The 18317-nt window shown below is 48.7% G+C and overlaps 1 protein-coding gene across 4 annotated transcripts; it reads right to left on the bottom strand.

The window, feature by feature from the left end:
- Window positions 1-2924: 2924 nt before the first annotated feature.
- C5ar2 (complement C5a receptor 2) lies at window positions 2925-17940 on the bottom strand. 4 transcript variants are annotated; one of them, XM_046455522.2, is made up of 2 exons: window positions 17570-17940; window positions 2925-8048 (listed from the first exon to the last, which is right to left on the bottom strand). In XM_046455522.2, exon 2 carries the CDS (start codon window positions 8032-8034, stop codon window positions 7015-7017), a length of 1020 nt encoding a protein of 339 aa, XP_046311478.1. In that variant the 5' UTR covers window positions 8035-8048; window positions 17570-17940; the 3' UTR covers window positions 2925-7014. The 4 variants fall into 4 exon arrangements, with proteins under 4 accessions (XP_046311478.1, XP_046311475.1, XP_046311476.1 ...); XM_046455519.2 differs by lacking the exon at window positions 17570-17940 and adding an exon at window positions 13219-13595; XM_046455520.2 differs by lacking the exon at window positions 17570-17940 and adding an exon at window positions 12299-12838.
- Between the last annotated feature and the right edge of the window lie 377 nt (window positions 17941-18317).

Genomic DNA, 18317 nt, shown 5'->3' on the forward strand with positions numbered 1-18317 from the left:
GCAGGGTTTTTAATCTAGTTAGGGAGCTAGGCTGGGCCCAGGAACTATTAAAGCAGTCCTGTGATCACGCTATGAATGTATCGTTCACTAATAAATAATCAAACGCAAACCACAGCTCCCTGAAGGCAGGGGCCAATTGTGTCTGGAAGGTCCTGAGCACACACAGTGCCTGAAGCGGAGTAGATGATCAGCAAGTGTGTGTTGAATGAGTGACTAAATGAGAAGAGTGAGCCCTGTATAGTCGTAGATGTGCCAGTCATTGGGGGACTGACCTCCAGTTTCCTCATTCATAAACAGGGGCAAATACCTATGTCGCGAGGAGGCAAAATTGCAAAGTATGCAGTCGAGGGGAGAAATAAAGAATGTCCACGCGCTTCTACCCCTTTCAATGCTTTATTCACTCAAATTACTTAATACAGTTTCACTCTATAGGTTCTTTTTTTTTTTTTTTAAAGAGAGAGAGAGGCAGAGAGGGAGAGAGAGAGAACTTTAACATTTTATTTTTCAGTTATTGGCGGACACAACATCTTTGTTTGTATGTGGTGCTGAGGATGGAACCGGGGCCGCACGCATGCCAGGCGAGTGCGCTACCGCTTGAGCCACATCCCCAGCCCCCACTCTATAGGTTCTTAATCAAGAAAAAGACAATCCTTAATGCTAGGCACTGCAATAGACATAGTCAATTCACAGCAAACAATTCTAGATTAATTCTAATCACTGCAAACACACTTAATCATGACAGGATAATGACAGACATTCCCTCTGTATGCTAAGTTCTAAAGTCTTAATTAAGCCTTAGGCTTTAAGTCCAGAAGATGCACACTCACTCAGACTGCGGTGATCAGGCCTGGAACCAAGGCAGGTTTTCCCTGGAGAGGAGTGGACCACAGGTTGAGGAAGGGGTTGTAGGGAGGAGTTGCGGCTCTCACTAAGGTCCAGACCAGGCAGTACAGTTTGAGAGCCGTGAGGATCACGCAGAGGATCAGGAATGATGACAAGTGATGGGATGTCAGGTCCTCATCAGGCTCTCCAGCTCGAGTGCATCCTTGTTTCTGCTTGCTGAATCCCTGTTCATTTGCTCTATCATTTATACTAAATTTGGGGGCTTTTGACCCCCCCCTTCAATCCTTATCAGCTACAGTGACATCATTTACCTTGGGGTCAGAGACATCTGGTCTGGTGGTCTCCACCCTGATCTTCTCGCCTTTCCCTCTTATCAGGCAAGGACAGCCTGTCAGGGGCTTCACTCTGTTTATTAGGGTGAGGGGAAGTAACTTGTTTGAGGCCATACTGGAGGGATCTGTGGGTGTGCCTGGTGAGAATGCAGGGTAAACTGGAGTTTTTAAACTGGAGTTGCTTAGGCTCAGGCCTAAGACCATCCTAACAACTTACTTTTCCCAGTGTTGGGGTTTTTTGTTTTGTTTTTAGTAGTGGTGCTGGGGGTGGAACCCAGGGCCTCACTTATGCTAGGCAAGCACTCTATCACTTACCTACATTCCCCAGACCTAATACCTAGTACCTTGAACAGTTCAAGATTGCTCAAGTGGAAAAGTGTACATCAACTGTTTCCCACAACATTATATACAGGAACTCAATAAATGTAAAATATTTTTATTAGTATATCCTTCCCATCATTCCCTTTTCCCTAAGATAACATTACCCAGCCAGTCACAGTGGCTCACACCTCTAATCCCAGCAGCATGGAAGGCTGAAGCAGGAGGATGGAGAGTTCAAAGCCAGCCACAGCAATTTAGCAAGGCCCTAAGCAACTTGGTAGAGTCTCTGTTTCTAAATAAAACATAAGAAAGGGCTGGGGATGTGGCTCAGTGGTTGAGCACCCTTGGGTTCAATCCCTGGTACAAAAAAAAGAAAAGAAAGAAAGCATTACCCTTAAGAGGGTACAAGCTTCAGACCAGGAGTAAGTTCTAAGAACTGAGAGGACAGCCATGAACGAAAAAGACAAAAGTCCCCGTTCCCAGGGAGATCATGTTAGTGGGAGGTACAGAGGCAGACGCAAAAATAAAAGTCAACAGGATGTTAAGCAATTGCCTGCTCTAAGGAAAAATACAAAGCAGAGGGAGCATATGGCGTGAAGCTGTTTTTAGTAGCATGGTCAGAAGACACCTTCCATAAAATAGCATTTGAACAGAAGGCTGCAAAAAGTTGAGACGCAGGCAGACACCTGGAGGGGGAGCATCCCAGGAAGAGGCAACCGCAAACGCAAAGGTTGAGTTGGGAACAAACATGATGAGTTCCAGAAGCTTCAAGGAGCCTTGTGTGGCTGGAGGGGGAGGAGGGAGGAAGAGTGGGGGTGAGGTGGGGGAGGAGGGGAACAGAAAGTAGACGCGATGGCAAAGACTTTGGCTTGTCCTCTGAGTGAGGCAGGAGTCACCAGAGGGACTTGAGACAGGATCTGCCCTTGGCTTTAATGGGACACTATGCCTCCCGTGTGGAGAACAGAGAGTCCAGATGAGAAAAGGGTAATGAGGAAGTAAGGTGGTCGATAAGAATGTGAGAAATGGCAGCTTCGGGCCAAGGTCACGGCAGAGGGAATGATCCTAAATTTTGCGCGTGGTGGTTGGATTCTGGAGATATTCAAAAAAAAAAAAAAAAAAAAAACAGAGAGGCTGGCTGGTGCCTTGGCTATAGCATCTGATGCAAACAGAGACGACGGGAATGAGCCTAATTTTTTTTCCATCCTAAGCACCTGGAAGTATGGAGCTGCTGTCCACTGAGCTCAAAAAGAGTATGAGGAGGGCCAAGAAAGAAAATCAGTGCTCAGTCTTGAGCACACGGGTTGAGTGTCCCTTATCCAAAGTATTTAGGACCAGAAGTGTTTTGGGATTCATTTTTTTTTCAGATTTAAGAATATTTGCATATATATATATATATATATATATATATATATAGAGAGAGAGAGAGAGAGAGAGAGAGAGAGAGAGAGAGAGCGCTCTATCTTGGGCATAGAACCCAAGTCTAAACAGAAAATTTATTTATGATTTATATAGACTTATACACATAGCCTTATACACATAGTTAGTTTTACATGATCTCTTAGCATGTCTAACATTTCTTAAAATGTTTTTTAGTTGTAGATGGACATAATATCTTTATTTTTATTTATGTATTTTTATGTGGTGCTGAGGATTGACATGGGCTAGGAAAGCTCTCTACCACTGAGCCACGACCCAAGCCCAAGTGTCGTGGCTAACATTTTAATTGCAACACATCACATGAGGTGAGCTGTGGAATTTTCTACTCATGCCATCATTTCAGCACTCAAAAATTTGGGATTTTGGAGCATTTTGGATTTCAGACTTTCACATCAGAGATGCTCAGCCCGTGTAAAGTTTGGGTTATTCATTGACTATCAGGTGTGGATGTCGGATAGGCTGTTGGATATAATTATCAAACATTTGGGAAATAACCTCATATAGAGAGAAGGCAATCCATATATTATTATCAAAAGAGGAAGCAGCAGAAACAAACTAAGAATTTTACTTAAGATTTCCAAACAAGACCTACAATTGTTAAGAAAAAAAAAAGGAAGATCAGAATAAGGTCACAAACTGCCAAGCTTGGTGGTGAGTGCCTGTAATCCCAGCAGCTTGGGAGGCTGAGGCAGGAGGATCACAAGTTCAAGGCCAGCCTCAGCAACTTAGTGAGGCCCTGTCTCTAAATAAAACATAAAAAGAGTTGGGATGTGGCTTAGTGGTTAAGTGCCCCTGGGTTCAATCCCCAGGACCAAAACAAAAAAAGTCACAACCTACCAACAGTAGGATTGAGTAGCACACTTGAGACTAATTATTGGAAAAATCATCAAGACATGGTTCTTTGAAAACTTAAGAAAATCACTATTTTATTATCAAAAATAAACAAATATCAACAAGAACAAAAACAAGGAAAATTTATAATAAATAAAAAAACTGGTTATTTTTAATGATCAAGAAAATTTTATGTAAAATTGCACAGAAATACATTTGGAAGCTCCCGTGAAATTTACTCTTATTATTTTTTTAAAAGGCTCATAAAATAAGGTATGAAAGAATTTGAACCCTATCAAGGTTGTTTTTAAAAGTTATCCAGGAACACCCAAGTGGCACCTGGCCCTGTCGGATTCATGGAAAGATTTTTCCCAACCTTTCAAGCAGTACTATAAATTGTCCCAGGAAAAAAACAATTCATTGTACAAAACAGACTGTCTTGATAATTCATGCATAACAATTCTGAATAAAATACTGAAAATAAAACATGAATTGTTGAGAACCTAAATTCTGTTCCTATATCCAATGAAGTAAAAGGAAATAGCCAGAAAGAGGTCTCCACCATCAGGGAGCCCACAGTCTAGTTGGGGGGAAAGGATCTAGACAAATATAAGGCAATCTGGCTGTTTCTAAGGTATAGGAGAGGAGCGGAGAGACAGCAATTAAACAGGTCCAGTTGTCACTCTTGAGGAATTTGTGGTTCATCTGAGAACTGTGCTCCTGAGACTCACAGTACAGAAAAGCACCATTGCTTAAGAAGGTCATGAATTGGGGAAGGCTCCCTGGAGGACATGCCATTTGAGTAAGGCCCTGCAGGAAAACTTTGGTGATGAAGAGTATGAGCATTGGAGTCAAGTAAAAATGAAATCAAATTCCAGCTCTCCAGTGTCCTTGCTGTGTGATTTTTGGGCAAATGACTTCCTCTTCCTGGTCCTCAGCTTGTAAAATGAAGCCTCTCACCCTGTCTGTGGGTTAATGTGAGAACTACCTTGCTGTGGTCTGGATGTGATTGGATTGAGTCCCCCCTTCCCTAAGGTTCCTATGATTGTAGGCTGGTCTTTGGAATGACGCTATTCCGAGATGCTGTGGCGCCTTTAAGAGGTGGGGCCTAGTGATCCTTAAATCAATGGGAGGGCTTCTGCAGTTCCTTGAGCCTTCATTGGCTGGCTGAGCAAGCCTGGACCCGCCCAGCTCTCGGCTCCTGGCTGGAAGGCAGTGGGCTTGCTCCTCACCCTCCGACCACCACGAGGTGGTGCAGACCAGGGAGGCCTCGCTGAGCCTGAGCTATGCAACTTGGGCTTTTAGCTTCCTACACTCTAAACCAAACAAACCTCTCTTTTTCATAAGTAGCTTGTGTCGAGAATGTGGTGAAAGTCACAAAAAGATGACTAATATATACTCTAAAGGAGAAACGTGCAAAGTGCCACCCACACAGGTGCCACTCACGGGGTTTAAAAGACCCAAGCAGCAAGGTGCCGTAGCACACACCTGTGATCCCAGCAATATGGGCGTGAGGCAGGAGGATCGCAAGTGGTCAGCCTCAGCAATGTAGTGAGCGCTAAGCAACTTAGTGAGATCCTGTTTAAAATTTTTAAAAAGGGCTAGGGATGTAGCTCAGTGGCAAAGCACCCCTGGTTCAATCCCCAATTCAGGAAAAAAAAAGAAAGAAAGAAAAGAAATCCCCAAACTGATGAAATTCTAAAGGAGATTCTAGAGAGGCCTGGTCTTCTAGAATTTTCTGCAGTGATGGAAATGTTCTATACCTATACAGTCCGATATGACAGCCACTAACCACATTTGGCTACTGGGCCTTTGAACCATGGCCAGTAAACCTGAGGACTAAATTTTAAACTGCAATTAATTTTAGTTTGGATAGTCATAGGTGACTTGTGATCACCAAATCAGGCAGCATAGATGAGACAGGCATTCCAGGCAGCAGTGCCAGCTTGAGAAAAGGCCCAGAGGCACGAAAATAAGACAGCCCAGGCAGTTTGTATGAGCTCCCTGTGGCCGCTGTAACAAACATAGCCACTGAAAACAATGTGACCTGTTCTCTTAAGATGTTGGCAGTCAAAAGTGTGAAGTCAAGGTGTTGGTAGGTCTGCTTTCCTTCTGGAAGTTTGGGAGAGAATCTGTCCCTGACTTTTTTCAGCTTCTGGAGGCCACCTGCATTCCTTGGCTTGTGGCTCCTTCCTCTTGTCACTGGAGGCTCTGCTTTGGTTATCACATCTTCTGCTACTGACTCAGATCTCCTACTTTACTCTTTAAAGGACCCTTGTGATGACTTTGGGCCCACCTGGACAGGCCAGAATAATGTCCCCATCCCTAACTTCATCACATCTGCAAGTCCCTTTTGCAATGTAGGGTTTCACAGCGCCAGGGAATTAGGACGTGCACAACACTGGCAGCCATTATTCTGCCTCCTATGGGGTCTGAGAAGCTAGAGTGGAAGTGGTGGAGAGAAGCCTCGAATGCCAAGCCAAGGAGTTTGGACATGGCCTTTTGTCAAAATAGCCTCCCAGTACCTCTGCTCTACCACCCTGACCACCTCTTGCATGGACGATTGCAGTAACCTCCTCACTTGGCTCCTTACTTCCTGCTTCCTTCTCTAGACATCTCCACCAGCAACCAGAGAGGGGTTTTATTAAAATCTAAGTCAATCAAGCACTCAGAGTAGGGAACTTGGAAAAAAATACTGAGTGCTCTGTGTTTGAATTGTAGATAAACAACAAATAATTTTTAGTATAAGTAGGGCCAAAATATTTCCTGGGACTTACTAGGCAAGTGCTCTGCCTCCAGCCACCTCAGGGCCTTTACACATGATATGCTGCTGGTTCCTCTGCTTGGAACAATTTTCTCCCAGTTATAAGCACAACTCCTGCTCCCCTTGTGTAGGTTTGGGCTCAAATATCACCTTACCCCAGAGACCTTTTTTGACTGACATCTCCTGCCCCATCCAGTCCCGTTTGTCTCTTTTAGGTTTCTTAGACTTATCACCCTTCCCATATTCCATGTTCATTTACTTGCTTATTGTCTGTCTTCCTCCCTTACAACATCAGCTCTTTGAGTGCAGAATTTGTGTCTGTCCTGGTCACTACTGTACCCTGATGCCTATATCAGGGCCTGGCATACAGCAAGGGCCTATGAATGTTCTTTGAATGAATGGAGAAAATGAAACTCCTGGATCCAGCTTTGCCTGAAGCTATTTGTGAAATGGAATAGAAGATTAAAAAGCCAATGTCCTTCTTGCCTACACTTCCATCTCTGACACCAGATCATGACTGGTGAATACCTTGCTTACTGCATTTTCCTCCTCATCCTGAGACTCCCTCAGGGCCCAGTGACAAGCAGCTGGCAGTGACCGTTGCAGTTGAGCCCGCCCAAAATATAGGAAGAGCATAGGATTGAGGCAGCTGTGAGCAAGGGCCAGGCCCACGACCAGGGGTTCAGCGCGGAGGGCCCGGGCCAGGAGCGTGGAGTTTGGGGCAGCCACGGTGAGGACCAGCCCCAGGATGTGGTAGGGGGCCCAGCAGACGAAAAACCCCACCACGACCGCCACGCCCAGAGGCCAGTGGCGTCGGGTCACTCGGCACAGGAGGGCACCATTGCAGCCGGCCACGAACACCAGGGGCCCCAGGAAGCCGAAGATGAAGCGCAGGGCGGTCACGGCGCCCTCGGCCGCGGCGGAGCCCCCATAGTCCACCACGCACAGGAGCCGGGCGGGGAAGTGCTCCTGGTGCAGGCGGCGGTGCAGCGCCGAGGGCGCGGTCAGCAGCAAGGCCAGCGCCCAGGCCGCGCCCTGCGCCACCCGCACGGCACGAGTCCGCTGAGCCGCTGCCCACCAGGTGCGCCCGAGGGCCAGCAGGCAGAGGTCAGCGCTGAGAGCGGCCAGCAGCAGGACGCTGGCGTACATGGACAGCAGGATGGCCGAGGGCAGCAGCCGGCACCCCGCGGCCCCGTAGGGCCAGTGGCCTTCCCGGGCGATCGGCACCGCCAGGATGGGCAGGGACAAACAGCACAAGAGGTCGGCCACGGCCAGGTGCAGGAACCAGGTGGCCCCAACCCTCCGGCTGGCCTCCTTCCCCGCCACCCAGGCCACCATGACGTTGCCCGGCACGCCCAGCAGGAAGACCGCAGAGTACAGCAGCAGAGGGGCCACGCGGATCGTGTCGGTGGAGAGGCAGGCGCCGTCCGGGCAGTCCACGGGGACATCCAGAAGGTCACTGTAGTCCCCGTACTCGTAGGGGTAGCTGAGCGAATCGTTCTCCATTGGGGTCCAGACACCTGGGCGGGAGAGACGCCCAGGGAAATTTCAGAGAAGAAAACTCCCAAGGCTTTGGGAATCCTAGAAGCTCCTCCCTCAGCATCCTGGAGACATGCATGCCCGTGCTTAGACCACTGGCTTCTAACCAGGGTTTAGAACTCACGCCTCGGAATTCTGGAATATTGCACCCCTGGGATTCAGACCATCAGAAGAGTCTAATCCTTTTTTTTTTTTTCTTTGTTTCTTTTTGTGAACCTAGGGGCACTCTACCACCAACCTATATCCCCAGCTCTTTTTATTTTCTATTTTGGAAAAAAAAAATCTCACTAAGTTGCTGAGGCTGGCTTCTAACTTGCTATCCTCCTGCCCTAGCTTCCTGATTCGCAGAGATTCAGGCATGTGTCACTGTGCCCAGTACAGAAGACTGGAACTCCTGAATGCCAAAATGTTAGAACGCTGGCTGGTGCGCATCCTGGAGTCCTAGGGTATCGCATCTTTAGAACTCCAACAGCTTAGAACATTGGGATTCTAGAATGGGAATACACTGGAGCAGGAGCTCCTCAGTATGGTGGAATCCTAGAACATCATGTTAGAACTCTGTCAAGGAGGCCACCACACCCAGCTTTATTGACAGATTCCAGTGCCTCTGGAGGCCAAGCAGGAGGATCATAAAGTCAAAGCCAGACAGAGGCGTTAAGCAACCCAGTGAGACCCTGCTCTAAATAAATACAAAATAGGGCTGGGGATGGGGCTCAGTGGTCGAGGGCCCCTGGGTTCAATCCCTGGTACCAAAGAAGGAGAAGGAGAAGGAGAAGAATTCTATCACAATAAAAATCTCGGAATTAACAAAATATTAATTTACTAGAACCTTAGCCAATTATTACTTGAGTCAGGAGCATCACTTGAGCCCCAGGAATTTTGAACCAGTGTCGGCAACATAGCAAGATCCCATCTCAAAAGAAAGAAAAAAAAAGGAAAGAATTTCCTCTTATAATTATAAAAAATAAAAATAAAAGTGAAAAGCAATTGAAATGAAATAGTGTACTCTGTTCATCAAGAGGGGGAAACGGCTGTCTGTATTCACAACGGAAGTATTTATCTTAGTTCTTCTTCATCTGCATTTTCTAATCTTGATACAGTGAAAATGTACACATAAGCAATCTTCTCATCCTTTTTTAACATAAATGAGATCAGAGTAAAACACGGGCTGGGGATACAGCTCAGTTGGTAGAGTGCTTGCCTTGCATGCACAAGGCCCTGGGTTCAATCCCCAGCACCACAAAAAAAAAAAAAAAAAAAAAAAAAAAAAACCCTTGGACCTGAGTGCTCATGTCACAAAGGTCCAGCTTTCTGGGTTTCATACCCTGAATATACCCATGTAACTGGCTCACAGATGGAGAACAATTGAATCCTACTACTTGTAATTCTTAAAAGCAATGATAAGCCGGACATGGTGGTGATTACACCTGTAATCCCAGCAGCTCAGGAGTCTGAGGAAGGAGGATCATGAGTTCAAAGCCAACCTCAGCAAAAGCGAGGCACTAAGCAACTCAGTGAGACCCTGCTCTAAATAAAATACAAAATAGGTCTGGGGATGGGGCTCAGTGGTTGAATGGTGTCCCTGAGTTCAATCCTCAGTATCCCAAAAATGAATAAATAAAAAAGCAGTGATAATATTGGGAAGGTGGGACACATAAAATATGAATTCTCGACAATTCTCTCATTCACAAGACACAGTTCCTGAGCACTTGTTCTGTTCCAGGTGCTGTTCCAGGCACTGAGGCGCCTGAGCAGGCCAAGACAGACAAAAGGCTTTCCCCTGGGAGTTGACCCTGCAGGGGGAGGATTCAGCCGGTCAAGACAGAGATGAGCAAAATACACAGGGGTTCCTAAGGTGATAAAGGCTCTGGAGGGTGGGCATCACACAGGGAACACTTCTCTGAGTTGGTGACATTTGAGAGGAAACTAAAGGAATTGAGGAAGGGTGCCGTGAAGATCCGGGGAAGGGTGTTCCAGGCAGAGGGAACAGCCAGTGCAGAGGCCTTGAGGCAGGAGAGCAGGGGGGCTGGAAGGAAGTGGGGGGGGGGCAGAGTACGTGGGTCCACTGGGCTCCTAAGGACTCTGTCTTGTATTACTAATGAGGTGGGAGATGGGAGGGTGCTGAGCAGAGAGGCAACAGGATCTACCAGCAATGATTAGGACTTCCTATTAGACGTCACCCTCTATTGGGCACCTCGGGTTGGGTCCCAGGCATTGGTCCAAGCGGCTTTGAACATTGTGTCATCCTCCTTCCTGGACCAACCCTCTGACCTTGACACTGTGATGTTAAACCCCTTCTGCAGGTGAGGAAACCGAAGCACAACACAGGTGACTTATCCAAGATCACTCAGGTAAGGAGAGGACAGAACCGAGTTTCCACCCCTGTCCGCCCCTCTCTGGAGCCTGGGCCTCGGGCTGTCCGTCATCCCTAACCTGAGACTCCAGGGCTGGGGAGCGACACAGCTCCAGGCCCCAGCAGATCCAGGCTCCGTAACCTGCTCTGGGGATTGCAGTGGCCCCCTCACTTCCTGACCTGGGAAGGGAGTCACCAAGGAGGACCCCTCGCCCGTCCTGTGGGACCCTGAGGAGTCCATGCGCGCCACGCACTTGGCACAGAGTGGGACTCAACAGATGGAGCTTTGGGGACAAGAGGACCCAGGAGGAGTCCCTGACCTGCCCCATGTCAGAGTGGCCCTGTGGCTCTCTGCTGACTATTATGGGTTGGCTGGCACTGCCCAGAGCTTCAGCTGGTGCTAACATAACAGGAAGGACAGGGAGGAAGTCGAGTCACTCCCCATCCTGCCTGGCAGCCCTACGAGGTCAAGCCACATTTTGTGTTAGGCACTCTGCTGTCATCGTCCCCAGAGTGAAATGTGCACAGCCTCTGTAAATCCAAGCCCTCCCCAGTCCTCGGCCTCAGCCCCCCATCTGTAGAAGGGGGTGATGATATGCCTGCCTCCAAGGGCATTGAACGGGCACATCATGGAGGGGAGCTGCACACAGCGCTGGGCCACAGTGAGCATCACTCACCCAGCTGCCCTGGTGACCATCCACCACCCCCACCCCCACCCCCACCCCTACCCCTACCCCTACCCCTACCCCTCAGCTCCTGCTGATTAAAACCATCAAACTTCCTGCGCATAAGCAACTAGACCACTTTACAGCATTTCCTCCTGAACATTCTAAGCAGAAACCAAGACACTGGACACCCACGTCCCATCTCCTCATCTTTTCCACTTAGTTTGTCTTGGATCGGCTTCCCGCTGTCTACACCCGCCCACCTCCTTCTTCAAAATCAGTCTGTGGCTGCATGGTCATGCCTGGTCACCAGCCTCAGACCTGGTGAGAATGGCCTCTGGTAATAATGATAATGATCGTCACGAGAAGCGTTATTTTATCACTTTTACGATAAGTTACATTTGTGTGTTTGTAAAGACTATGTTTACATGCTTCAATCTACAGATAAAACATGACGGCCATTATTCTTTTTGATAATTAAAATAACAGATGATGGGGCTGGGGTTAGTGGCTCAGTGGTAAAGCACTTGCCTAGCACATGTGAGGCACTGGGTTCCATTCCAGCAACACATACAAATAAATGAATAAATAAATAAATAAAAGGTATCATGTTCAACTACAACTAAAAATTTTTTTAAATAAATAAAATAACAGGCGATATTCATTGAATACCTATTATGTGCCTCATAACAATCCTAGGAAGTGAGCATGACATTATCCCCATTTCCCAGAAAATCAATATTATTATTATCCCCATTTCCCAGAACATCAGCCCCGCCCTGCTCTGGGCTCCACACTGTTCCCAGCATCCAGAACAGTACTCAGCACACAGTTAGTAAGTACCTGGCAACGGAAAGAAGGAAGACGCGGATGGACACACAGAAACTAGGAGATTCTTTCAACCTCTCAAGGGCTGGGGATGGAACTCACGGCAGAGCCTTTGCCTAGCGTGCCCGAGGCCGAGTTCAATCCCCAGCACTTCTAAAACAAACTTCCCAGTTTCTTTCAGTTTTTCAAGATGACAAGTGCCATTAGATGTGCGTCTCTGCGCATGCGTGCTTGGCCATCTGCCAGTCTGGCTGGAATTCTGCCCTGGGAACTCCAGGGTGGAATTCACTGCCACTGAATGTGGGGTCCTCTCCCCTGACCCACAATCCTACCCCTTCCTGGAAAAGCACGTACACGCTGGTCAAAAGCCCAGCTGGGGACACACCTGTATAGTCACACCGCGGCATGGTCTACAGCTGGGGGAGGGAACAGGGACGGAGTCCATGACATCGCATTGAGGACTGAATGATTCCATTCACATCAAGTTCAAGCACAGGCAAAGGAGCAGGCTGTGGTGGCCCACGCCCGCAATCCCAGCTACTTGGGAGGCCGAGGCAGGAAGATGGAGAGTTCAAAGCCAGCCTCAGCCATTTAGTGAAACCCCAGCAAATCAGCAAGACCCTGTCTCAAAATAAAATAAATAAATAAATAAAAAGGACAGGGGATGCAGCTCAGTGGTTAAGTATCCCTGGGTTCAATCCTTGGTACAAAAAAAAAAAAAAAGATAGAGGGACTCTGGGGTGTTAGAAGTCACGATCAACTATCTTTGAGGAGCCCCCCCTGGGACACCAGGGATGGGGTTCATGCTAAGGCTGGATACATGGGTGTGTTCCGTTTATGAAGAGTCACAGGGCTGGGGTATGACTCAGTGACACAGCCGCTGCCTGGCACATGTGAGGTTCTGGATTCCATCCCTGGCACCAAAAAAAAAAAAAAAAAAAAAAAAACAACACCATCTCAGAGCTGCAGTGCTCCGTGTGTGTAAGTCACACACCAGTGTGGACCGCCAGCCGCTGAGTCAGTCGCCAAAGCTAAAGGCTCGCTCAGCAGACTCGCTGCTGTGCTCAATAGCTTCACCAGCAACTGCAAGAATTCCTGCGGGTCACAGAGGGACAAAGCACATCCGAATGTGACAAAACACGCTCCCACCTTCACAGGGGTTTTCTGGGTGGGCCGCCCAGGGCTGTGACATGAATTTCAATGTGGCCACAGTAAGACTTCCCTTCTCGTCCCAGATGCTGAAAGTAACGATCCAGGAGGCCAAGGTGGTGAAGCCCCGCCCCTCCTTCTTCCCTCCCTCCTTACCTTGTCTTCCAAAAGTGCTCCGTGTGTTCAGACACCACTTGGGATCGCAAATTGGCCCTGTTTGCCGGGTTCCTATTGGATTCTCCAAGCACTGGCCCCGGCAAGGCTTTTTAACCAGGGAAAACAGGAGTGGCCTGGTCCCGGCCCCAGGGTGTGTTTGTCCTGTCTTCTTCCCATGACGCACACATACCATAATTACAGGGCAGCCGGGAAGGTCGAGAGGGCTCGAGGAGGTGGAAGGTGGGTGGAAAACTGACCCCGTCCCAAACCCTAATCTTGAGGTCACCAGCTTCCTGGTGTAGTGTGACCTCCAGGGTTTGGTGGTCTTGGCTTGGCTTAGGACACACACAGCACCCTTCGAGGTCCTTCCGGCAAGAACCAACAGCCCCCTGCCCCCTGCCCCTGGCTTCCAGCTACATGTCCAGCCCTCCCTCCTGGTATCCGCAGACAGATAAATATTCAGCCTTCCGCGAATGTTCCAAGGAAAACATCCTGCCCCAAAAGGTCAAGACAGCTGAGCACTATCATCCCTTCTCTGGGCCTCAATTTTCCACCTGTAAATGGGAAGACCTTGGCCATAGTGGTTCTTATTGTGTTTTTCTTTTTGTCTTGTACCAGGGATTGAATCCAGGGGTACTTAACCACTGAGCCACATCCCCAGCCCTTTTTATGTTGAGACAAGTTCTGGCTAAGTTGCTTAGAGCCTCGATAAATTACTGAGTATGGCCTCCAACTTGTGATCCTCCTGCCTCAGCCTCCCTAGTCGCTGAGATTACAAGGTACATCACTGCACCCAGCATCATAGTGGTTCTTAACCGCCTCTCCTGTTCACCATGGCTGAAAACCTGAACTCAGGAGCCAGGATGATAAGATTCATCTTCTAGGTCCACTGTTGGTGAGTTTTAGGTCTTGGTCTCTCTGAGCCTTCACTGCCTTATCTGTGAAGCGAGAGGATGCAGTGAACACTAAATGGGTGACTGGACTTAAAACCCACAGACCGGCACCTGGCACCTGGTGCAGGTGGCACATCCCTTATCCAAAATGCTTGAGACCAGAGTGCTTCTGATTTTGGAATATTTCCTTATGCCTAATGCCAAATCTTGGGGATGTGACAAGAAGTCCAAACACGAAAATCACTTGACGTTTCATATATAACTAGAGCCTGAAGATAATTTTTCGGGGTGGGGGGACAGTCCTGGAGATAAAACCCATTAGCCACATCCCCAGTCCTTTTCATTTTAAGACAGGGTCTACATTTCCCAGGCTGGCCTCCTGCCTCAGCCTCTCGAGGAACTGGGATTGCAGGTGTGCACGCCACACCTTGTCCAGCTGAGACTAAAGATAATTTTATGCAGTATTTTCAGTGCATCTGTATTTTGACTGTGACTCCTCCCATGAGGTCAGGGGTGGAATTTTCCTCTTGTGGTATCCCGAGAGTATGCAAAGAGTCTCAGATTTTTGGAATATTTCAGATTTTAGATTTCCCGATTAGGGAGGTTCAGCCTGTATACAGCTAGGTACGCGTTTGTTAAATTAACAACACGAGGCCCTGGGTTCTATCCCCAGCACAGAGAGAGAGAGAGAGAAACAAGAACAGACTAAACATTCTTAGGACACACGCACCCTGTAAGCTTCTCGAGAGGAAGTAGCCACAGCCCAGTTCGGGAACCTCTTCATTCAGCAGATTTTTCTGCCCTCCCCTCTCTCTCTGCTTGCTTCAGAAGTTGAGGGGGATATTTTTATACTTTCGTTGCTGTTTGATGCTGTTTGAGAATAGAATCATGTTGCTAGAGGAAGTCATTTCTGAGTCAAGAAGCTGGAACTGGCTCTGTGACGCAGGCATCTCTGGTCACCCTCTGGGTGACACTGTCCTGGCTGAGCCTGACCCCTCCCCCATAGAGACAAACATCCCCTTGGTCCCCTCAGCAGGTCACGGAGTCATTAGCAGAAGGTTCTCTGATTCTGGGTGGCAAAGTTTTTGTGGTGTCCCTGGAGCTAGAGGCTCTTACTTGGGGACCCGGGGGTGAACTATGCACAGGGTCCCTACAGGCCTGGGGAGGCCCTGGGGGGCTCATTCTCAGCTACCCTGTGGGGGACAGAGCACAAACCTCTCGGCCACCAGCCATTTCTTCCCAGGAGAAATCTAGAATGAGAAGATCCTAGAAAATGATCAAGTCAGCTCATGTAAAGTGGCCATTTCTGTAGGTCCAAGGAAATCATGGAAAATCCATAGACACAAGCCGATCCGCAGTTTTAGGGGCTGGGGAGGGAGGGATGGAGGAGCCATTGCTTCAGGGGCATGAGGTTTCCTCTTGGGGTGATGAAAATGTCCTGGAGCTAGACAGCAGTAACAATTGCACAACTGTTCACAACACGTTGAGCCTACTAAACGGGGAAATTTTATGGCATGTGCACTTTACCACGAGTTTTCAAAAACAACAAGTAGCCAGGTGCAGTGGTGCAGGCCTGTGATCCCAGCAACCTGGGAGGCTGAGGCAGGAGGATTGCTAGTTCAAGGCCAGCCTCAGCAACTTAGTGAGATCCCACTCCAAAATAAAAAAAGTAACAGGAGCTCAGAGTATAGCTCACTGGTAGAGCACCCCAGGTTCAACCACCAAAAAAGAAAAATAAATAAATAAATAAACGGTTACCTTCCCACACCCCAAAGTGAATTGAATCATTTTATTGGGTTCAACCTAATGGAATGACAGGAGGTAGGGTGAGCGGCTAGATGGGGAAGCATAACCTCATTTCCCTTTCGAACAATATGCTGTCAAACAATACATATTAGGTAATACCGATGCATGAAAAAGAATGCCTTAACCTATGCTCAAGTTACTAAACACAGTCATAAACTAGACATATGAAACCACATCCTAGAGTCTTTGAATATCTAGATCAAGGGTGAGTGTCCATGTTTTGGTTGTTTTCTGGTTACTGTACCTGGCTACCACAGACTGCATAATTTGTCAAGAATAAAGGTTTATTCATCTTACAGTTCTGGAGGCTGAGAGAGCCCAGAGAGAGGACCTGCCTCTTAGGAAGGCCCTCTTGCTGGTGGCAGCATAAGGACATCACATGGTGACTCAGGTTAAGCTCAGTTTCATTACATTAGGGCCCGACTCTTTTGGCCTGACTTAACCTTGATTACCTCCCAAACGTCTCACCTCCAAACATCAGAGACAGATTAGTTCCATCCCTCCTTATGCCTCATGATGGAGAGTAAATTTCATGAGTTTTGGGGGGTCAGTCAAACCACAGCAGTTTTTTTTCTGCAAAAAGAAAGCATATATTTTTGTTTTTGTGGGTCAAGAAGACAACCAGGGCCTGATGATAGGCCACAGACAGAACGGGCTTGACTGTGTCCAATCAAACTTTATTCACAACAACAAGTCGTGGGCCGGATTTGCTGACCCCTTGATCTAAATCAAAGACCCTGAGGTGGAGTGTTAGACCCAGAGACTCCTAGAATGTCGGAATCCCAGAATGCTGGCCCAAGGGGTCCTGCAATGCGAGTTACAGACTATTTAAATCACAGGATTCTAGAATGTTACAGCAGCCTCAGAGGGCAAGAGGCCCAGAGTTCCACGTGTCAGATGTTAGTAATTCGTGGATGCTGCCAGGTGCACAGTGGTGCATGCCTATAATCCCAGAGGCTTAGGAGGCTGAGGCAGGAGGATCACAGATTCGAAGCCAGCCTCAGCAACTTAGCAAGGCCCAAGCAACTCAGTGAGACACTGTCTCAAGACAAAAAATAAAACAACAGGCTGGGGGTGTGGCTCAGCTGGGTTCAATCCCTGGTAAAGAAGGAAAGAAAAAGGGGGGGGGCAGAAAGGAGGGAGGGAGGGAAGGAGGGGAGGGAAAAGGAAAAGAAGAAAGAGAGGGAGGGAGGGAGGGAGAGATGTGTAGATGTCCTGAATGTTAGCCAAGAAGGTCTCTCCCCGAGGGTCTCACACTGTAGCCACTGGCCACAGGAGACTGCTGAGCATTTCAATGAGGCAGATCCGTGGTAGGAGGTACTTTGAGTATAAAATTCACATCAGATTTCAGAGACTTAGTCCATTAAAAAGAGAGAGAGAGAGAGAGAGAGAGAGACTATTGAGTTGTCTGTGTGCTGTGCTAGACCCCAGGGCAGACCCCAGGGCATGGCACGGGCTAGGGACGCCACACGCAGCCCCAGGATGTGTTTATGTCCACATGTTTATCTCACGTGTGGAAATGACATTATCTTAAATATATCGAGTTCAATAAAATGTATTCCCCAAGTTAATTTTACCGGATCATTTTGGTTCTTTGGACGTGCCCCCTGCCTGACTGCAGGAAGTGAGGGTCTCCTCCTGACTCACATTACCTTGCTGGTGGGTGGTTCTGGTCCAGAGGGACAAGCTCCTGGCCCCTAGTCATGCGAGGTGCAGAGGTCAGTCACATGGCACTGATGGGGGTGGCTCTGGCCCCTGGCCTGGGGGACCCAGGTTCAAAGAGCAGCCCAGTGAGTGAGAACCAAGGGTCCCGGAGGCTGGGGCTCAGGGAGTGTGGCAGGGAGGACAAGCCCATCGTCCACTTCCTTCCCCCACCACTTCCCCTTTCCAAACCTGTTGACCCAGCAGATTCCCCAGGCCGCACGTTGGGCAATCCGCTGGCCTTCCAGCCCACTTCCCTCTCGGGCTGGGCTGGTCAACCCCAGGCGGATCCCACTCCCAGCCTCCGACTGTTTGCAGAAGACCATGGCAGGCCCGGATTGGGGGATGGATCTGCTTCCTGAATGGGGGAGGGAGCCTCGCTGGGTCCCACTTATTCCTCAGGTCAGGAGAGCTAGAAGGTGGCCAGGGCAGAGAAGGAATGTAGAAGAGTATGGACAGGTACACAGGAAGTGAGGGAGCAGCGGGGGCAGGGTGGCACTCCGAAGGAAGGCAGAGAGGCGGCAGGATGGCCTCAGAGAGACAGGCTGGGCATCCAGGAGAAAGGGGCAGGGGCCAAGCAGGGACCAGGTGGCAGAGGATGGAGGGCTCGGACCAGACAGGCAGGACGTGGGAAGAAGAGGAGGGTCAGGATGGGTCCCAGGCTCAGGCCCAGTGGCCAAGTGGACAACAGGGTTGTCC

Source organism: Marmota monax, unplaced genomic scaffold (assembly GCF_021218885.2).
Source record: "Marmota monax isolate L192 unplaced genomic scaffold, Marmota_monax_Labrador192_F-V1.1 WCK01_AAM20220418_F8-fsc00149, whole genome shotgun sequence".
Classification (NCBI taxonomy): Eukaryota; Metazoa; Chordata; class Mammalia; order Rodentia; family Sciuridae; genus Marmota; species Marmota monax.

Coding starts and splice junctions, on each gene's coding strand:
- C5ar2 (XM_046455519.2), bottom strand. CDS start 13,411: ATGGTATGTGTGCGTCATGGGAAGAAGACAGGACAAACACACCCTGGG. Junction 8,049..13,218: donor GAGCACTTTTGGAAGACAAG/GTAAGGAGGGAG, acceptor TCTCCCGCCCAG/GTGTCTGGACCCCAATGGAG.